Source organism: Rousettus aegyptiacus, unplaced genomic scaffold (genome assembly GCF_014176215.1).
Source record: "Rousettus aegyptiacus isolate mRouAeg1 unplaced genomic scaffold, mRouAeg1.p scaffold_m13_p_17, whole genome shotgun sequence".
Lineage (NCBI taxonomy): Eukaryota > Metazoa > Chordata > Mammalia > Chiroptera > Pteropodidae > Rousettus > Rousettus aegyptiacus.
Genome location: NW_023416292.1, coordinates 35,404,231 through 35,426,508, shown reverse-complemented (window position 1 = coordinate 35,426,508; position 22,278 = coordinate 35,404,231). Strand labels below are relative to the sequence as shown.

At 43.4% G+C, this 22,278-nt stretch overlaps 1 protein-coding gene across 5 annotated transcripts in view; it reads right to left on the bottom strand.

Annotated features, from left to right (window-relative positions):
* Nucleotides 1-2,158: 2,158 nt before the first annotated feature.
* SORT1 (sortilin 1) overlaps nt 2,159-22,278 on the bottom strand; it is a 59,783-nt gene continuing 39,663 nt past the window's right edge. For 3 of the 5 annotated variants that reach the window (XM_036235104.1, XM_036235105.1, XM_036235108.1), the window contains exons 9-21: nt 21,759-21,903; nt 20,752-20,907; nt 19,073-19,179; nt 16,386-16,488; nt 15,871-16,039; nt 15,122-15,312; nt 12,984-13,173; nt 9,541-9,657; nt 8,769-8,877; nt 7,903-8,001; nt 7,271-7,377; nt 6,863-6,986; nt 2,159-6,662 (exon numbers count right to left, since the gene is read on the bottom strand). In XM_036235104.1, the coding sequence (XP_036090997.1) occupies nt 6,648-6,662; nt 6,863-6,986; nt 7,271-7,377; nt 7,903-8,001; nt 8,769-8,877; nt 9,541-9,657; nt 12,984-13,173; nt 15,122-15,312; nt 15,871-16,039; nt 16,386-16,488; nt 19,073-19,179; nt 20,752-20,907; nt 21,759-21,903 (1,632 nt within the window). In that variant the 3' untranslated portion in view covers nt 2,159-6,647. The remainder of the gene's footprint in view (nt 6,663-6,862; nt 6,987-7,270; nt 7,378-7,902; nt 8,002-8,768; nt 8,878-9,540; nt 9,658-12,983; nt 13,174-15,121; nt 15,313-15,870; nt 16,040-16,385; nt 16,489-19,072; nt 19,180-20,751; nt 20,908-21,758; nt 21,904-22,278) is intronic. The other 2 variants (XM_036235106.1, XM_036235107.1) reach the window with 1 other exon arrangement.

Genomic DNA, 22,278 nt, shown 5'->3' with positions numbered 1-22,278 from the left:
GAAAGGGTTCCCGGGATTAGCCATTTGACAGGCATACCTTTAACTGCTCTCTGTTCCCACATTCAATGAGTTGTCTTGTCAACTCGACCTTTCTGGGATGCGTCCCCATTCTCTCCACCTCCCCCTAGTGGCAGTGGAAGGTAGAGTGCGTGTTCTGGAGACAGACTGACTACCAGGGCTCACTTTGGCTGTCCCACCAACTAGCTCTGTACCTTGCCAACACAATAGTCTCTTTGGTCTGTTTCCTCACCTAAAAAATGGAGATAATAATAGCCATAGGGTTGCTGCAAGGATTAAAAGAGGTGATCTGTGTAAAGTGCTTAGCAGAGTGTAGCCAACTGCGTGCTTGATAAATGTAAGCTATTTTTAGGTCAGGTCAGCACTCGCCCCTTTGAAAGCTCCCTTGCCTCTGAGATAAAGTACAGATAAAGTAAGAGGCAGCAGTTGTGGAGGGAAGAGCGCCAGGGTCATAGGGTCAGAGGACTTGTGTGACTTTTGGCTATACTGCTTACTCATTAGCTGGGTGACCCTGAGCAAATCACGGCCTCTGGTGATTTGGTCTATGGTCTATGAAACAAGGGATAATGATGCCATGATTGTGTTGAGGATAAAATCACAGTGGCCAACCCACTGTAGGTGTTACATACTAAAGGTCCTATGATTTCCAGGCTTATCCCAAAGTATCAATCTGCACTTGCTGTACCCTCCATCCAAAGTATCTGGTTTCCTGTCATACCTTTATCTCCAGAAGCCAGCATCCCCTTGTGTGTGTATGTGTATATATTTGTATATAGACTCTGAGAGCAGTTTTAGGTTCATATCAAAGTTGAGCGGAAAGTACTTAGTTCCCATATACCACCCTCCACCATGCCTTTATTTTTTTATGGAAAAAAGTGAGGTGAGCATGGTCGAATGAATAGACTCCTTACTCATTTTCCCCCTTTAGCCCTCAGTTTGAGGGTAGAGTCAGTAGGATCCCAGAAGCCTGTGTTACAGTCTTGGGGTGTGGGACAGAAGCCCAGAACTCCTCTTTGCAATTTGTATAGGCGCTCAGGGCCAGGATAACCTGTAGACACACTCTGGGTCCAGGAACCTGTTTATCAGGAGTTAGGATGGCCGAACAGGGTGACTGTGGAGCTTGACCTCTGGAGCTGGTTGGTAAGAGGCTCCACCTGTGCCACATAAGGGCTAATGTGAAGGCCTCTCTCACCGATTTCTCTTGCTTGACCTAGCCAAGAACCTTGTTAAGTACAGACAATCCCCACACCAGGGGATTCCACACTCCCCCTTACACCCCACTTAACTCGGGCTTTGGCGAGACTGGCCCAGGTGTTTTTGGTCTTAGCCCTTGGTTGCAATGAAGGTGTGAAAGAATCCAATTAAAAATGCATACTCCTCGGGTCTGTCCATTAAAACAGTCTAATTGAACACATTTGGGTGGGATCTATGAATCTGCATTTCAAAAAGCAACCTAGTGATTCTACTGCAGGAAGTCTGAAAATACTATGTTAGAGAAATCCCTGAAAATAAAACCACCTTAGATCATCTACTTGGGGAGGAACTCTTCCACCAGATAGTGGGTTCCTCAAGGGCCAGGTCTTTTCAGACTGAGGCGAGAATAAGTACTCCATGGATACATCACTCCAGGATGGCAGGCTGAGCAGCCAGCTCAGCCTTGGCTCCTAAAGGAAATATTTTGGAAGCGAGGAAGTCCGCAACTCTTTGAAGGTCTTTAAATGAAATGGATCGGGAAGGACTGAGTAAAAGCAGCAAGAGAAATATCTTGACACCAAAGTTCAACTTCAGTGTTGTCATTTGTCAAACCTGCTATAAGGAACACATAATTCGGGAGAGTAATTATATGTTGCTGTGTCTGGAGGAAAAGTAATTGAAACCTGAGAAGGTGTGTGGGGTGGGTCAGTCAGACTTGCTGGGGGTAAGAACGAGAAAGCTGGTCTTACAAATACCCATGGGAAGTAGATGTTTATGAGCATAAAGAGGAAAAAAACAAAGTGAGTACTTTCCTCCGTAACTTAATCTTATGCCTTTCATACTTCAAATGCATTTAACCGGCTTATTTGCTGGTTTGGTCTGATTGCTGAAGCTAGAAAAACTGGAAAGCTATCATTACCAACAAATTGTAGCTTAGTCATTTCAATAGGTCAGGTAACAAAGTCCCAGTCTGTTTTATTTCTAACCCAAATATTGCAAATATACAGAAAATTACCAGTACAAAGTTAAACACATCCAGATTTATTTACACAATGCTAAAGAAATTTGAGTTTTATTTCCATACTGTGGAATTTTATTATGGGGTCTGGCTTTGTTGTGTAACTGACATGGGTCATCGAGACTTGATTATCCCACTTCACATGCAATTTTCTGTCCCGAGAGAACAGAAAACTGGGCTTTTTAGTGCACATGCAGTAATGATCTTAATACTGCTTTACACTTTTATTAGGAAGGCAGCTGTCCCCCAGCTTGGGGAGGAGGCAGGGAAGATACAGAACAAGGAGGGACAACATGCTCAGAAAAGGAACAAGAGACAAGAGAGGGTTGATCAACAGGCACATGGGGACCCTGAGCATTTCTGTGCACGAGGATAAAGAGGGTTATGACCAAAACCCTCCTCCCTAGACATCCAAACACAAGAGGTGGGCAGAATCATCAGGGAACATTCAAGTCACCTGACCACAAGCTGAGGGCATGCACAGAATGAGAACTGCATTAAAGATTTGGGACGTATCAATAAATCATTAACATGTACACTATACAGTTTATACATGTGTATATGTACATATATATAAAGGTACAGATTAGTTTATTATTCTCTATTAGCTTAAGAATGTACTGGTGTGAAAAATTGCATACAGCAAGTTGTTGAAGACCATTTCATATTAATGTTCCGAGTCTTACTGTTATAACCAAGAAATCAACATGCTCCTGCTATTTCAGTTTTCCTCCATGAAGACAAGGCCTGGGCTCTGCTAGGGCAGGACCGTGCCCCCCAGGGCTGTCTGAGCTGGGCACCTGGTGGCAGATGGAACGGAAAGTCTGGTCCCTGCTGAGTGCCAGTGCTGCAAGTCTGGCCCTCCCTATCACTCCATCATGTAACAAATCCTAAACTTTGGTTTTGTTCTAAAGACACTTAAGTCCACGTTTATTTTCCTGCTTGAGGGAAGGTAGTGGCCAAACTGAAAAGCTGACTCTCTTCCTATTTTAGCAGTTCCAAACATCCAGGCTTCACATGGGATGAGGGGGCTGTACTGATAATGAGCAGGATGAGCTATAAGCCATTGCAGACAGAGGAAGGGCTCTTTAGAGCTCCCCTAAAAGGAAAGAATCTCTCTACCTAGATGATTTGCCTGGAAAATAAAGAAATGACTGAAACCAGGCCAGCCCTGCCACCTGGCTGGGTGTGGACAACCCTGAACTCCTATCTGTATCCTGATGTTGTGACAAAGGCCATGGGAAAACCAGCAGGAGCTGGAGGTGACTGGCACATTACCAATCAGAGATCAAAGGCCAGCTTGGGCATGCAGAGGCCGAGGCAGACCTAAGAGTGAGAGACACACACTGGAATGCCTTTTCGGAAGCAGATGACAAATTCTCAGTTTCACTTAATCTACTGAATCTCCTGAGCTCAGCCTAGAACTGCCGCACCCTCTAAACATTTTATTCTTCTAAGTGGTGTTCCCTAGACTCTGGTCTAAGAACTAGAAGCTCCCTCAGATCCAAGACACCTATCCACAGAGCAGGAACGAGGGCAAGTTCTTCACCTGGATTTGCGAGCTCAGAGCACTTTGAACAGTCCAATCTAACTTAAGATGCTAAATTCTATTGCTGAAACCTCCAGAAATAATCTCTTTTGCTACCATCAAGCCTGGGACTTTACATAATGATATGCTAATGCTTTACTTTCAAAGATGATGCTCATAACCTAACATCAGTAGTACAAATTAGAAATCTTTTTTTCTTAGACGCATCATGGATTTAGGCAGTTTTACTCACTGGCTGAGGGCGTACACTTGTGAGTGGGCAGGCTGATGCAGAAAGCTAACTAGGGAATATAAAGGGAATGAACCAGGCTTGTTAGCAGTCCTCAGACCAACTGAGCCAGGTAGCCAGTCAGGGATAGAAAACCAGGAGAATGGAGAAGGTGACTCAGCATCCTGCACTCTTGAGGTGAGGGGCAGTTTTTAAAACACGTATTTAAAATTATTGTCACTTTTGTTTTCAGCCATGAGAAACAGAATAAAATGATCTGTTTACTAAGGTGGCAAAGGGGCACTAAACACTGCTCTGAGAGAAATGCCACCAGTCTCTGCCCTACAGAATGGCAGGTCGTCTGTGAGCAGGAACCCCTCTCCAGGTACTCAGCACGTGCATGCATAAAAATGACAGGAGTTCGGAAGACAACCAACCAGGACAGCTCATAACACACACGGGGACCCTGGGGCAATCTACTCAATTTTTGTACTTCAGCTCCATCTCCTAAAAAAAAATGGGGATTACAACCCCTGCCTTTTTTTTTTTAATCTCACAAGAATGTCATGAGGTTCAAATGACATAAGGCAAACGAAAGTGCTCTGAAAATTGCTAAATTCTACAGAAATCTCAGATATCATTATATGCAAAGAACCCTACTCTTATACGGTTAGAGAAGAATATGAACTTTCCTACATCTTAAAAGTGATCAGAGAATCAATATATATCGGCACACCTGCCCCAGTGAGTACATGCTAGAAGAAAAGGTGTGGGTATGATGAGGTCTTTTCTGGGCATCAAATTCGCTTTGAGCAGGAGGTAAGGGTGTCTAGGATAATGGCTGACACTTTATCATTTGTGAGCAGGTTAATCTTTGGAATTATTTTTAATTTAAAAACAATGCGAAATGAAAGACTAGTGCTCTCTGGCTCTTACAAGTATTCTCGTCACAAAAAATACCCTACCTTCACTTCTAACTGAAGCTCCCTGACCTGTTTAATTTCGCTCTGGTTTCGAAGTCTCTAGCGTTCTCCATCACTCCCTCCCCCACTCCCCCTGCTGCTGTTACTCCATTCTGGTGAGAAAGAACTTGGCCATCTGCTCACACATTCTGACAAAAGTCGATTTGGCACATTTACTTTTTACTGACTTTCTAGCCAGAAAATGAACGAGCAGCAAAATGGCCTTTACCAAAGAAAGTCCCAATCATAATTATTGGGAGAAACTGTGACCAGCACAGTACATACCTACGACCTTGGAAACACACTATAGTATATTCCGGTATAGCAAATATTCGAGCTGTATTAAAACTAGTTATTGCAGCTTTCCATTCCTATATGGCCAACCCAAAATCTACCTCACTACTTTCTATAAATTATTTAATTAAAAAAACTGTCAAATGGAAAATTTAAATTTAAAATATGAACTTAATGTATCACACAAAACATCATCTGCACTGGAAGTGTCAGTTGGTTCAGCCAAAAGTTTTAGGCCAATATATTACTTGGCAAAGTTGGGAAAAAGGGGTGAGGAGGAAAGGAGAGCCTGGTAATAAAATTCCAATTAAAAAAAAAAAAAGCCTATTAATCTGAAAACATGTCTTCCTGGCTCCATGTACAGCAGCCACCTAAGAGGAATCAAATAAGCAGTCATTATGATGATTCGCCAGTGGGCCAATACGGCAGGTAGAAGGGCACATGCAAGACTGGTGTTCAGTCCTCAGGGACTATACCCTGCACGCCACCATCAGCTCCAGCAAAGTGCTCACTCGGCCTGGGCAGACATCCAGGGCAAGCCTGAACCCTGTCCTTGAGTAAGTCCACTGGCACACACACAAAGCATGGCTCGAAAGATCTCGGAAGAAGGAAGAATTCCTCCTTTAATAGGTGCTAAATCTAGTCAATTCTCTGCTGCTCCCTTTTTCCTGTCCCAAGTTAAAAATATTGTCCTTTGAGTTTTCCTGATTTAGTGTCTTGGAAGCACATGGTTTAGTCATCAAAGGACAATTAACAAGGGTATTGCCTAATTAAACAGGGAAAAGAAAAATCACTGTGATCTATGGTCCCTGAAAAAAAAAAAAGAAAAAGAAAAGTCGGGATCTGTGTGAGGAGCTGGTGTGCAATGTTCTTGGAGCGGGGCTGTCCCCAGACAGAGAAAGACAGCCCAAGTTGTGCCAGTCACTTCAGCCTCTGTGTTCATCTGTGCGTCTGCTTTTTGTCACCAGCAGAGCCCAGGGACAGCACCAAGTACTTTGTGAGAGTTGATGCTGGAGCTGGCAGGTGCCCTAGGGCAGGTACCATGCAAAACATGCAAGAGTGGGGTTAGTAAAATGTTCCCTTTAAATTCCATTTCATTTCCCTTAAAAAACCAAACCAAACCAAAAGACCCCGTACTTTGCAAAAAGACAGAACTTGAAATAAGAAGTTAAAGAATTAAAAATTTCCTTTCTTCTCAGAGCCAACTATAAGAGCATTTAGGGTTTTGCACCCACCCGCCCCCTACATTTCTTTAGCGGAGTTCCTTCTGGCTTTGACGGAAGCAGCAGAAACAGAGCTGGGTCCCTTGCAATGGGAAATTTATTTCCCCAAGTCGGAGCCACAGGGAGTGTAAGAGGTACTGCGGTTCCATCATCCACGCTCAGTCCCAGGTCCTTTGAGGAGCTATTCCAAGAGGTCCTGAAACAACAGACATAGACCAAAAATTCCTATTTTGAAAGCAATTATCTCGTATCTGGCTGACCAAGTCCTACAGTCATTAAGTTGCTGCTTCTAGCTTATACCCTCCTTTGCCTCAATTGTATCTTGATCATGAATAGGAGAAGAATCACTTTTTTTTCTGTACTTCTGGACCACCCCTCAAAAAGAAATAGTCTCACCTCATCTGAGTCGTCATGATAACCACTTTTGTGAGAGTGGGAGGCTGTGTCCAAAGCATCCACGCCATCCACACCGTTGGCCTCGGCATGCTGCTGGAGCACAGAGTACCGATGCACCAGGAACCTGTGGACAGAGGCTCTGTTACGCCCCACACAGTGAGGAGGGGTGCATTTCCCATAGGACTGTGGATTTTCTGAGTTTTATACACTCACAGAATGAGTCACACATATAGGAAGCATGGCCCATAGTTGGCATATGGAAACTAATGGATCCAAGAAGATTTAGGCCTGATGTTTCAGGACATCACTTCAACCTGCTGGTTTTTGCCAGGGGCAGACTCAAGCATACACCCTTGGCTGACTTCTGGTTTGAATGCAGCACCTATGATTGACTTCCACGTTCCTTACCTTCCCCCACAGACATATTTCTTCACAATGAGCACTCCTGCTACAACTGTGACCAGCATCAGTCCCACAGTGGCCAGGATAATTGGAACCGAATTTGACCTGGAATTCTTGATAAATTAAAACACAAACAAAAATTTCAGGTTTGTATATTCTAGGGCTGAATTCAAAGAGGCCACTCATTCCCCTTATTTTTCTGAACGATCTGAAGTCTTTGGACATTTCATGATGATACTCTTCAACCCCAAAGATGAACCATCTCAGCATTACCAGAATATCACAGCTGGCAGAGGGTCACCAGAACTTCGACTGCCATGAAGCTGTCAGAATGGTGCAAACTCAGTGGCTTCAATGTCAAAGTTACACTGGAAGCCCTGGAAACCTGGATCAAAAGGTAACTGACTGTTCCCCACTGTAACTGTTTATAAGTCTTGGAGCTTTTAAGGGTGGAGCAGGAAGGGGAGAGGATGATAATAATGGGTTGAATGAATCTAGAAAAGGGCCATTACCTGGGAAGCAGCTGTGCCAGTGCTGTATCAGGCAGGCCATCATATGACATCAAGATTTATTTTTTTTAGTTTTTGGTATGTTTTTACAAATAAGCCTTTTCATATCATTGTTTGAGTGTGACCTACCTGCTTCTGGGTGGGAGATAGGGGGTGTGTGTTTTCAATGTATCCAAGAGGAGACGAAGCTGGATTCTGGGACAAGTTGTGTCCCTGTGGATGGGAGTCCTGTGCAATCACACACACAAACACTCTGAGGACAGCCACCAGGAGTGCAGCGCAGGGGTGCAGAGAAGGAGGAACTCGCCCCCTGACAAATACAGACACCTACACATTCTTCTCCCACTCCCTTCTTAATCCCACCCCTGGTCAGGTCCTTGTCTTTTAGAAGTCACAGGAGGGACTACAGATTGTCCACCTCTCGTTTTACACATTAGAAAACTGGGGAGCACAGTTCATTGACCTAAGTCACACCGCTTGTCCCGTGCTTCTTTATCAAGAAGTTTTCTCTTAACATATCCCTAAATCCCAACCAGACGGTTCAGTACTACAAACCTATAATCAACCCTGTAACTTGCTTCTAAATCAAATCCAGCGCAATATTACAAAGAACACACTTGGCATGACTGGGCACAGAGATCCGCCCTACCCAAGCTCCAGTGCTCTTCTCTTCCACATGTGCAAAACTCCAGCCCTTTACAGCCAAACGTCTTCAGTCTTTTTTCCAAATGACCCTGAGCCTCAGAAATTTCCTCAACTCCATGCGTCTAAGACTTGGAACTTTATGGAATACAATTTTTTCCCAACAAAAACGTGTTCAGTATATGAGCTTATAACTGGGTCATGTCACCCCATCTGTCATCCTAACAGTGTCCTTTGACAGAAGTAGTTTGGCCACTCTGTATTAAGTAATAAAATTCTTGATGCGTTGACTGACTAATCCTGATAGAATACAAAACCGTGCTTGCACCTGAACCAGATCTACTTTAACATACCTGCTTTTCTGGATTCAAAAAGTTGCTTGTGCATTTCTTTTTCAGGTCTTTTACTTCTCGAGCTGGATTCACTCCACCTTGGCACCTGTCTCCTGGAATTTTCCGGTACCTGAAAGGCAGATAAATTTGTTAACAGAATAAAAGGATGTGATGTATTCCTGGATTCTTGCCTATTTCCTGAAAACAAGATTTGAAAAGCTGCAGAAAAGCTTCTCATTCTTACACCACCTTTCGGGCCTGGGTGGAGATCCACAGGAAGGTCTGGGGATATATTGTGTAGTTGCAGGCCTTGAACAGGCCAAGCATTCCCGGCCTCGCTGCAGGCACATGCCCGCCTTTCTGCCTTAGGTGACTGTGCCAAGGAACTGTGACCTGGGAAAGCATGTTAACACGTGGTACACAAATGGGAGGGGGAGCGTTTATCAGGGGAGGGGGCAATGAGGCCCCTCTGAATCAGTACTGTCTAATCTGGTGGCTATTTAATTAAAATTAATTCGGTTCCTCAGTCATACTAGTGTCAACAGCCACACAGGGCCCATGGCTACCAGACTGGACACAGCAGACATGGAACGTTTCCATCATCACATAAACATCTATTAGACGGTTATTTTTCTTTTCTTTGTTCTTTTTTCCCCTAACTCTAACCCTATCAGACAGTTATTTTTCTAGAGTGCTCTCAAACCTTGCTCAGCTCTCTCTGCGGAGAGGAGCAGCTTTTTACTCTGAGTCATGGTGATTCGTCTGTCACAATAAGGGAGAAACGCCATCTCACCCGTTTGTTATCAGGTGCTCCTCTCTGCCATACAGACAAAACTCCAGGTCGTGGCCCTTCAGCTCTGGCTGTTCCACGCACTTGGAGTCATTTTCTGGGCGGAAGTAGCCAAAATCACTGCAAGAATCAACAAATAAAGTATCTTTCAAAGTTGCAGAATGACAGTAAGTGTGACTAGCAATGAAGATTTTAAGTGGGGCAGTGGATGGTTAATATTCCAGTCTTGGGTTTCTAAAAAGTAGCTCAAAAACGCTTATGACATCTATAAAGAAGGCCCATTTAGGAAAACAGACATGGAGGGCTTAGTTGGTGGTGTGGGGTGAGGTGCTCATGGATGGGGCCTGGTTGACTCGGGACTTAGTAGCTAGGAGCCCCGAGGCTGGAAGCCCTGCACAGACAGCTCGGGCTCTGGGAAGGGGACGACCGCAGCCTGCGTGGGATGGGGACCCATGCAACTAAGACAGGTGAACGATGGCATCAGAGTCCGATCTAAACTCAGGGACACTTGGTAGTTCTTTTGTTTACCTCCAGGTTATTCGGTATGATGTTACTGGGAGGTGTACCATGGGGTATATGCAAACCCTTCCCGCCCTCTCCATTTCTGACCTGCTTAGCCTCTTAGATGGTCCTCGCCTCCAGTGTGACTGCCCTGTCCTGCCCTGCATTCTATCCCATTTCTCCACAGTGCCACCCATCTGCTCTCCTTTCTCCCATTTCCCCAAAGAAATAACATACTCCCTCCTCTCCAAGCTAACCCTTTTCCTGGGCATCCTTGGCCCATCCTTCCTACTGCCCGGGAACCTGCTTCGCTGACAGTGTGGGAGGGACCTTCAGGACCACTCGCCTGGTGGTTTCTCCTTAGCCAGCATCTGTCCTGTTCCTTCACCTTCCTCTGCCTTATTTGTACTGTTTAATCATCTACTTGTAATTTTGTGTGTTTTGGTTTCAAACCTCTCTGCAACCTTGAAAATGAATGTGAGGCCCCGGCAGGGCTCACCAGTCACCCATCCAACCCAGGACGCCCTCTCCGGCCTTGTTAACCTTGACCACCTGTTCTGTGGCACCTGACACACGCCGTGCTCCCACCCGCCTCGGCACTGCAAAGCTGCGCTTGTCTGTGTCTCTGGTCACTGATGGCTCTTCTCTTTTTTTACCCCATAAATGAGAAGTTTCCAGAGGTTCTACAATTCGTTCTCTTACTTTGTATCAGTTCTCCCTCTGTGAGCTTAATTATTTGTTGCAACTAAAACTTCCAGGTTTTACCTCCCTTGAGCTCTAATCCTCCATTTCCAAATATCTGCTAGACATTACACCTAAATCTGTTGACAGAACCTCAAATAGAATGTTCAAAACACAATTCTTTTCCTTCATGCCAGCCTCTCCTATTATTTCCATGACACTACCGTCATCATCTAAGTTTCAAGTTTAGCCTGAGCATCCCCCTGCTGCTCGCTTCGTTATCGTTACTGTGACTTCCCCCATGGCCTATCTTCCTGCACACCCTGCTTCTTCTCAGATGCTCATGGTCAAATCCCGCCGCTCGTCAGGGCTCAGCTCAAACACCACCTCCTCACTCAAGCTTTCTTTGACCCGCCTACTTCTAGTGGGGGAGTAGCCTTTCCCTTCTCTAAATCCCTGGGGGCACTGACCCCCTTCTGTTTTACAACATGATTGTGAGCATCTTACCAGGAGGGTCTAAAACAAACCTATTTTCATTTTGCACTGCTCTGTGCACAGCCAATATTCAATGACTACTTGGGGAACATATAGATGCTGTTTGTACTTCAAAGTTTTTCTGACAAATATTTAGGTGAGATGACAGGGAGAACTAAGATGAAGCCATCACCCCTCCGATAGCAGAGGGAAACTTCCAGTAAAAATTTTAGGTGTTCAATCCAAAATTTCAGGGGAAAGGGCCCTTGCCACTCAAAAGGTCCACCTTTCTCAAGCGCACATGGTTCAGCGTACAGGCTCTGGAGCCGAACTGCGGGTTCACATCCCAGCTCCACCACTTCATGGCTGACTGAATGTGGGCAAGTTAATCACAACCTCTCTGTACCTTCATTTCTTCTCTTTGTGAAATGGAAAAGACAACAGTACCTGTCTGGTAGGGCTGCTGAGGTTAGGTGTAAATTAGGACAGTGCCTGGTACAGTTAGTGCCCTATGAACTGCTATCATTACTTCTGTGTGATTATCAAATACAACATGCCTCCCAGGAGTCCAGAGCTCAGTGGTGGAACCAAACCTGGCACGATGACTAACACACAGTAATGGGGGTTCGGTGGGGGCCTAGATGGAGGAAAACTTGGGAGGGCTCTAAAGAGGTGACATCTGAGCTAAGTATCAAAGGCCAAGTAGGAATCCATCAGGTTCGGGGTCAAGCAGGGACTGTGGACAGACGTTCCAGGCACAGGAAGCAGCATGTGCAATGGCCTGGAGTCTGAAGCACGGCGTGTCTGGAAAACAGGAGCAGCTCAGAAATTAAGAGCCTTGCCTACGTGCAGTCGAGGATGGGCGACAGCGCTTCAAGAGTTTTATGGCTCTAGCCATACGGCATCAGGGATCTCAGTGACATTTTTCCTGTGGAAAAAGAGAAGGAAGGACCCTGGCCATTCCACAGACAGATATAAGCCACACTGGGTCAGACTCAGGTTCCTTAAGACCCATATTCTCTGTCAACTGTGGTCTGAGAGAACATGATGTAGGGGGACATGACTGCTATCTATCTGCCTCTGTTCCAGACCTTTAGGATCCACTTTTACTTTCTGTCAGTATCCATAAGATTAATATCTGTGATGTAAAGCAGTCCCTCTTATTTGCCTTCTTGCTTAGCCTACCTAGGGACTGCCTTGCCCTTGGATAATCAACTACCCCCATACCAGCCACAAAACGATCTTTAAGCCTGAACTCTAGGGAATTCACCTTAATGGCCTCTAAACCTTGAGGGATGTAGGGACCATAAATATACTGATATTATCTGTCTCAGGACAGAACCACTCCCTCTGCCTTCAGTCCTGCAGGTGACCCAAGATATACTGCCTTACCTGCTGAACTCAGGTTGTTGGGCTTTTTGCTAAAGTCCAAATCCCTCTTAGCTCCTGTACCACTTTTCTGTTTATATCCTATCATCTTCTATTTTTTTCATTCTCCTCCTCCTTATATACTTCTCTCCTTCCTACCACTGCCAAGTCAGAATTTCTGGTTGTTGCGGATTCTGTCCAATAATTAACTATCTTATATGATAACATTATCTGTACAATTATTAACAGCTTCAGTTCCCTTTCTCTACGCCTTAAGTTCCTTAGTAAGAAGCAGCAGTTCTCTGTTCTTGGGGAAGGAGGAGAAGAAAAAGATTTGAATATTTTCAGCTCTGTAAGACAACCGTGTTCCCCTTTCTCCAGTACAGGAAGGGGGCTGACAGGGATGTGAGGGATGCTGATACCAAAGGAAGTCCTCCAGGGAGCAGAGGCAGACGGATGGCTGCTTGGTCACAACATAGTCCCGGCCATTCTGACAGACAGATGACTTGCGGAGCCGTAGAAACTGTTCCTTATAACCTAAAATGCAACCATCTCCATAATCTCCAGGGTCTGTGGAGTGAGCCAACCATATGGTATAGTCCTTCTCTTCACCTAAAGGAAAGACAAGTTGTTCGGGAAACTGCATGGCACAGAACCCACCCACGTGATGCAGCTGCCAGGCTATAGGAAGGACAAGGAGAGGAAAACTGGGGGTGTCTGCTTCAATCTACTGCTTCATTTTGGGATTGCAAACAGAAGTCACATTAGTTGGAGCATACTATCAAGTAGAATTTCTTCATACCGAAGGAGGATTATTTGCATCTCACCACTCATCTGAGTATTAGGAAAACTCTTAATTGTTTCGAAGTGGGAAGATGGGCAGAGGACCTCTAGATTCCTTCTAAACTGAGAGGCTGCTGTCTGTCTGTCTTGTGCTCCTGTACCCTTAGTCAGAAGGAGCTGTCAGAGGTCAGCAATCAGATGTTTTCCTTTAGGACAAGACATCAGTTAATTTCACCATGGATTAGTTTGCTTCAAACAAAGGGAAAATATTCTCTTTCTAGACTTTTAACTCTAGTCATCTGGCTGTCACATGAAGACCTGATAGCAGTCAACCTGGCTTATATCATTATCATCGACTTTGGGAAAAATGACTCAAAGGCTATGACCTAAAGACTGTGGATTAGGTTTTTATCCTTCAGGATATGAAGACCAGCACAGAGCCTGTTAAAGAACAGGTGCTTAACAAATCTTTTAATGACATTAAACTTCAGGGATAACTGTAGAGCTGCCTGCTGAGAGGAAAACTCATAAGCCAGCTCCTTTACAGCCTATTTAATGAATTTAAATAATAATGACTCTCCAGTATTAAATCATATTTAACAATTTTATAGAAAAGAAAGGTCCAAATGAGTGCTTCTGTTTCCTCCAGGAATCACTGATTTAACATTCTGAAGAAATGGACCCATAATACAGTTTAATAATAGTCAGGACCAAAATTCAACTAAAGCGTCTTGAAACCTTGAAACGTTAACTATCATATTATGCCAACAAGTAACTATGGGTCACATGGTAGTCACCTTTGCTCCGGTTTTTTATTTTCTCCTCCGTATTTTTCAGTACAAAGTCAGTATCTTTTGTTCTGGGGCCTGGATTTGCTTGTGATTTTTGCACTGAACATTTAACTCCTTTTCTGAAGCTATTTTCTGGGCCTTTATCATGCCTTCTAGTTTGAAGTCAAAAACTCTGAAATGGTCAGTGTGGGCTTCATGCCTGCCCAGCAGCCATTCTAGGGACTCACCTGTGACTGACATTTAAGCCAAAACTGTTGGCATGAAAATTTCTTCATTTATCAACATTTTGAAAAGTGACACAATTAATTAGATGCCCTTTGCAACACTCTTTCCTTAAAGTTTCCTCTTTACAGTTCTGCCATACTCACAGGTGAAAAATCCTGATATGTTATGAAATAATTTTAGTCAAACACAAGCATGCATTATCCTTATAAGCAGTAAAAGTCTCATGTGACAGAGATCGAACAGTGAAACGCTATACTCAACTGGCCTGTCACACATGCTTGCAGTAATTTCATGAAGCCGAGTCTCTGGCATTTCTGTATGATAGTTGCAGCCACATGTGGCTGGTCTGAACTGAAATTTACCATAAGGATAAATGTAAAATATACACCAGATTTTGAAGACTTAGAAGAAAAAGAATATAAAATGTTTCATTGATAATTTTTAATATTGCTTACATTTTAAAATATTTTGGATATACTGAGATAATTATATTATTAAAGTTAATTTCACCTCTTCTGCTTTTATAATGTAGTTGATAGAATAATTTAAATTACATGTTTGGCCCCCATTTTATTTCTCCTGTCCAAATAGGGAGCTGCTTTTATGATACCATTCCATTGCCTGATTACCCACCTGGAACATCTCTTAATCCCCTTTCATACGCATTTTCTTTTTCCAGAGAAAAGATATTAAGCCGAATTGGTTATTTAGGAAAAGAGGCTTATAAGTTTCTGGTAGAAGAGATCAGAGAAGACACTCACAGTTCCTTTCAAGGACATCTTTAAAATCGATGGTGTAAGAGACCCACTGGCGAGTCAGGAAAGATTCTGTGAAGCCCCAGACGCTGATGTTCATGGACCTCGCTCCAGGTTCCGAAGCGAGGCCTGTGAAGTAGATGGGCTCCCTGGTGAACGCGTAGGTTTGCCAGCACTGACCTTCATCTGTGGAGAACCTGAAGCCCCAAGCATCATGACAGGGGATCAACATTTATCAGAATATCAGGAAACCACTCTGGCTGTCTGATCTCAAACCAGGGAGGAACCCTCATATTTAGGAGATGGCTTTCTGGCTGACAATTCTATCAATTTTTAATGCCTATTAAACAGGGTAGGGAAAAGGGGTCCACTCAGAGAGTATAGAAGAAAATGCCTTTATACAAATTCTTTCAAATGAATGAGAGGGTAGTGATTATGAAAGAATGGGCTTCCAAATCAAAAACAGAAATTACTTTATAAAAACTTGTACTTAAAGAGTCATTCCCCATCCAGAGAGCTTAAACACTTCCAAAATGTTTTTGAGGAAAGAATATTTTTAAAAGTGACAAGAAGTGTTACCTAGAGGGAGTGTTTTAATCTGAGTTGCTCTAAATGTAATCCCTTCCAGAACCTTCCTTGCAGTTCTTCGGAATGCACAGATTTGAATCAGGGTCTATAACTTTCCAACAAACTGAAAAACTTCCCACAGTTACCCTCTATGTGGATAGTGTGGGCAGAGCTGAGCTCATGCATACTTAATCACATTGATAGGATGGCTGCTGTGCTCAATGGCCACAATGATGCCTCCAGAATCCAGGATGGTGTAATAATGAGGTCCTTCCAGCATCTTCGTCCAGGAGTAACCCCCATCATGTGAGATGTACACATCCGGGATCATCACTGAGATGGCATCTCCCACACTACCTGCAACACAACCCGCCATCTCCTCAGCACAAATCAGCAAGGAAACAGAGAGGATTTCCTGCCAAGAGAATAATTTTGAATGATTTTACCCTATTATTTCCCATTATGTCTCCTGTGATGGGGAAAAAAAAGGCCACTGAAAATTTGGGAAAGGGGAAAGTCATGTTGCTCTCTCTGATGGGAGTCTATGAAAAACCCAAAGTACCATTATCATGCAAGACACTCTACAAAGGATGGTAAAAGCCACCTATGCTGATTTTTCTTACAGGTTTCAAGGCTGTGGCTGAATTCCAGTGTAGTCAGCTACTCCTTCCTGGTGGGTGGGAGGGTGGGGAGGGCTGCTTACCATGGGCGATGACTATGCCAACGGCATTGGGCTCTGAGAGAGGGGCCATTGGAACATTTAATTTCTGGGAGATGCTGTAGGAAGCGTGAATATGGAGGCTGCACTGTGAAAAGAAATCAAAGTTTAGATTGAAACCAAAGGTGCAATTTTTCACTGATCCCACTGAGCCTAATAAAGCTTTGAACTTTACCCAAACCTTAGTAGGATACTCCTTTTTTTAAAAAAAAATATGATAAAATGCACATACCATAATTTACCATCTTAAACATTTTTAAGTGTGCAGATCAGTAATATTAAGTACATTCACACATCTTTCTCCAGAACTTTTCATCCTGCAAAAACTGAAACTCTACCCATTACACAATAACTTCCCATCCCCCGCTCCCCGCAGCCCCTGGCAACCACCACTTTACTTTCTGTCTATGAGTAACTACTCCTGGCACCTCATATAAGTGGAACCACAGAGTACTGGTCTTTTTGTGACTGGCTTATTTCATTTAGGATAATGTCCTTAAGGTTCATTCGTGTTGTAGCATGCATCAGAATTTTCTGCCTTTTTAAGATTGAATAATATCCCATTGTATGTATATAACACATTTTGCTTATCCATTTATCTGTCAGGGGACACCAAGATTGTATCTACTTTTTTTCTCTTGTGAATAATGCTATGAATACGGGTGTGCAAATACTTCTTTGAGGCCCTCTGTTCAATTCTTTTGGATATACACTAACGTGGACTTGCTGGATCATATGGCGGTTCTACATTTAATTTTTTGAGGAACGACCACACTGTTTTCCAGTGGTTGTACCACTTTTCACCCCCACCAACAGCACACAAGGGCTTTAACTTCTTCACATTCTGGCCGACACTTATTATTTTTTTATAGCAGCCATCCTATGGGCATGAGGGGATCTCCTGCTGTGGTGTGGATTTGCATTTCCCCTATTAGTGATGTCAAGCATTTTCTCATGTGCTTATTGGCAATTTGTACATTTTCTTTTAATTTGGGTTGTTTTTTGTTGTTGTTGTTGTTGAGTCATAGGCTCAGTGTGATATTCTTGATTCTGAAATGCATTAGCATATTTGGGAGCAAATTATGCAATTGTTTTCTCCAGTGTAATCTGCCTTAATTTATTTTATTCATGCATTACACCAAAGCCTCTGATCAATATTTAAAGCATGATTCCGCATAAATAAACTTGATGAATACCTGACAAATTTTAGATACTGTGTAAGACATGATGGCAATTCAAAATAAGACACAGTCCTGTCTTTAAGAAATATTTCTTGAAAACTAGTTGAGGTATAAAGCAGAATGAAGTTTAGTGCTTTAAAAGAGGTTCAAATTGGTTAAAATGTTAATTTTATGTCATGTACATTTTACTGCAATAAAAAGGTTCGAGCGAGCTATTAATGACATGAAGTAGAATGACTGGTTCTAACTGAAGATGGGCGGTGAGGATGGTCGGGGTTTCCACTAATCCTAATGAATCAGGGTCGGGGAGACAGGCGTCCCTAGGAACAACTTCGGCAAGGCCGCGGAGGCGGAAACATACAGGAGCAGCAGAGGGGACAAGGGCATGTCAGTGACGGAGTGGGCAATGACAAGGAAAAGGCGGGAGAGCCTGCCAGGTAGGCTCGATCACCGATCACCGGGTCACTGCCTTTATTTGCAGGCCAAGGGGAGCCATGAAGAGTGTTGAGGAGGGAGAGGCAGGAAGTGCGGGGGTGGCAGGGCCATTAATGAGGCCACTGTACTTCCCCAGGCTTACGGGAAGCAGAGCAGGGCAAGGTCACAGCAGAGGGATGAAAAGGGAAGAGAAGGGAGAAGGAGACTCAATAGCACTTAGGAGTACAGAGAAGGGAGAAGAGAGAGCAGTGGGGGTGGCGCGGGTACCTTTTATCTCACGCTGTCGGAGGCTCTTAAAATAAAACAAAAAACCCTGCCTGGAACAGCAGTGCATGTCAGCCGCGGGTATTCTGAGGGGAGCTCGGGAACTACACACACTGTCATTTTTTGAAGAAAATTCTGAGTGTTTCCCTAAGCTCTTCCCAAATTCTGAAAGAGCCAGACACAAAGCTTGTTTTCTTTCTTTCTTTCTGTTTTTGTTGTTGTTGTTTCTTGCCTGTCACTCCTGGAACCTGGGACCTCCTGGAGCAACGCCTTTGTATTTCTAGTTCTGTCTCTCCTCGGGGTCAGCTCCTGCTTCCACATGCACTGCTGGGCTGCCACCCACACTCACGACTATGTGGCACCCAAGAAGAGGAGAAGGCCAAGTTCTCTTCCATCCGTTTCCGGCCGGTTCGGCTTCGCACTGTTCGTAAACGGCTGGCTAGTCTACAGTTTTTGGGGAATTCCTAATGTCTCACAGCGGCCACGCTGACGCCTCATTAATCAAAGGCCCAACTGTCTACTCTGTTTTCACTCGGCCGTTTGCTAGAACACACGCACTTCCCTCACTTATGCTTTTCTTTGGAAGACAAATAATCCACAGTATTTTGGCTTTTCTTCACGGTTCCTATTCCCTACATTTTAAATTAGTTTCATTACTCTTATTCCAAAACTTTCCACCTTTATCTGTGGACCTCAATCGAGTATAAAACTTCATTATTCAAAAGCCTGGCTCAGGAAGAGCGTAATGGCTGCTTTGCTCCAAATACAAACGGCAAGTGGAGTAACACAAACCTCATTCTTATTTTTCGCTGTGGCGTCGCATTCACTGTTTTCAGGCTTCCTCAGGTGCTTCCACCTTCCTCCTTGGTCAAACGTAATCATAGTCTGGATAGAATTATCTGAATGAGAAAAGAATGGCATTAAGCATGATAAACTGGATTTAATAGGGTGCTTACAGTGCATCACTGTAGAACTCTCTCCTGACGAAGATTACGGGGCGCCATTATAACCCTCAGTGTTGGTGGGTAAGTGGGCAGCACTCTGAATGTGGTACTTGAAAAAGGCTTCTCACCTGAACGAGACCCTGCTGATTCCAGAAATCATCTAGACTGACACTCTTGAAAAAAGATAGCTTTTATCTCTTTATTAACACAAACAGACAGATGTCCATTCTCCTTTCTCATTTGTTTATCTTGGAGGTAAAATCTACAATGGGAAGGCATCCTCATCTTTACTCAGACAAGGCCATGATACTGGGCCTGTTTTAGGGAATCTCAAGATTGGAATGTATGTACTTAAGTCTGAATTAATAATTCCCGATTTTGTCTTGTACCCTATCCTTACGCCTTTTCTTTTTCTTTTTTTCTCATGTCATTTTATCCCCATTCTCATTTTCAATGACACAAACTGCTGCAGGTTTAAATTCAGAGATAACATGCTTTGAAGGAAAATCAAATGAGAAAGCAAATGAAGGAAAATTCATTTATTCAATAAATATTTATTCTATGTCCACTATGTGAAAATTATTTTAAGCCTCTGGGAATATATCGGTGAACAAAACAGAAAAAAAGCTCTGTGAAGTACACATTCTAGAAGAGCGAGACAAACGCTAGATGCTGTAAACAGGTAAATTACATAGTATATTAGAAACTAAGTGCTATGGAAAAAATCTGCGCAGCTAAAGGGGGACGGAGTGTTTGAGTGGGGGAGGGGCAGCCTGAAATTTAGAATAGGGTGGTGAGGCAGGTCTCATTCAGAAAGTAAATGTGAGCAGAGGCTGGAAGGAGGACTCTCAACCTTGCAGGTATCTGGGGAAACAGAGAGCGCAGTCAGTGCCTATCTCTAAGCCACAAGTGTGTAAACCTGGCGTGCTTAAAGACTGGCAGAGAGCCTGAATGACCAGAGTGAAGCGAGCAGGATGCAGGTGAGGTCAGGGAGGAAACGGGGCCAATATCACTTAGGATCTTGTACCACTGCAGGGTCTTTACAAAATAAAAACAAACATCCCGTGCTTCCTACCAAAAATAAATGCATAAATAACTCAAACCTGAGGAGTCTTTGTACTTTAGAGTAATGTGTTTATTTGTATAACTGGGCTTTAGTAAAGGTGAGTGTTGCAGAACCACTGGGTAGAACACAAGAATCTTGGCTGGCTATTGCTATGCCCTCTGTAAGGAGAAAAGCAAGAAGTGGTTCAAACTCAGGCTCATCTCTGCAGGCCTAAACCTCCCAACACAGAAGACTTATTTTATAAACTAAACAACGTAGACCCCCCAAAATATTACTTTCTACCTTGTGATTGCTTTGCTTTTTCTTAGTTCTATTTACCATAACTTATTTAAAGAGCCAGAATTTACATGGGTAGGCTATTGGCTGGGTAAGCAACATGAGTAGGGGGACAGGACCATCGGTCTCCCCCAAATCCTCAACAGCCAACATGTTCGGCTGAAGGACAGCTGTGACAAGCTCACCTTCTGAGAGCACACTTGTAATGTAGACGCCACGGAGGGACGTCACATTGGTAAAGTCTGTCTCGCCCCCTGTGGTGGTGTAGAGATGTCGGTCCAAGGACTTGGAATAGATGATACCTCGATCATCTGAGGTAAAGATTGTGCCAAATCCAGTATCTGAAATAGGCAAACGAACGAAAACTCTAAGTCCTGGAAGGGAACAGAGAGACAGCAACAGCCTAACCATACACACCCCTGAACGACTGCACATCAGCCAACCGTCTCTCTTCACGATGTAGACGCAGAGCTGAGAATTAATCAGTTTAATATGCGAGATCTTCAGGTCCATTTTTAATTCCAGTACCCAGCTTAGTGCCAGGAATATGGAAGATGCTGAGTTTACCGGATGAATTAATCAGATACTACAGAAAAGCTCTGTGCAGATATATTTTGGTGGCACGGGCACTGTATTTAGAGTCGTGTCTTACATAGCTCTATCTAAATCTTTATACTCTGGAACAATGCTTATCAAACTCTCTGTGGTGAAGGATCAATTTTTAAATTTCCATTATGTCACAAACCAATGCTTTTATAAAATATAAAATTAATCATTAGAAAAATGAAATATAAAAGACAGACAAAATATAATCAACTCTTTTATCATTAGATTCAACAGACATTAAATTACTTGGTCAAATGGCTGTAAGAGTTTTGAAAAGCCTGCTCTTACTTCCTCTCCTTACTTGGTAACAGTGAGTTTGTAAAAAACAGTACCAGTCTCCTGGCCATTCTTAGAGCGGCATTGCTCTAAAACACTTGGACATGCACACAAACCATATGATGTCAAAACAAGTGGCCTTTTTAACTGAGGCTACATATTATCTCTAAGACAAAATATTCAGTAAAACACTAATAAATACCTAGGGGTAAGAGGAAAAATCAACATGTAAGAAGGAAAGCGACTCAAAAGTAAGTCTCGAAGCTTAAATCTCTACGATTCCAAAGGCAGGCCAGTGAAAAGCTCTCACCTCCAGGTTCATCTACATGCATGAATACCATGTCATCATTAGCTGCTAGAATAGAATAGAACTGTTCCTGTCCCACAGAGGGGAGTTGGGCCATGCTCCATGTGTCCCCTTGATCTGTTGAGACATGAATCCTTCTTGTTGTATCCTGAAACAAATGACAACATTTACCTTTTTAATTTTCTGCCAAGGTGTTACGTGCAAGGACATAATAGGAACATTATTATTTAATAACCATATGTATCATTATCCATTTCCTCACTGGGCATAATTGCTATAAATAAAGGTCCCAGTACCAACTACCAAAGCATCTTCTAACCTCTAGCAAAGTTCCAGGCAATGAGACAATCCATTCTATTGTAAGTAGGGTTACCTTGGCTTCCTCTCTGGCTTCTTTCTTCATTCTGGTGTGGCCTAAAAGCTATTATCCTCTCAACCTCTGACATTCCCATTTCCTTCAATAGAGCCAAGGGTGTGATGGGACCATCATTTGTTTGGCTTTATAGCCATTCACATATCCTTG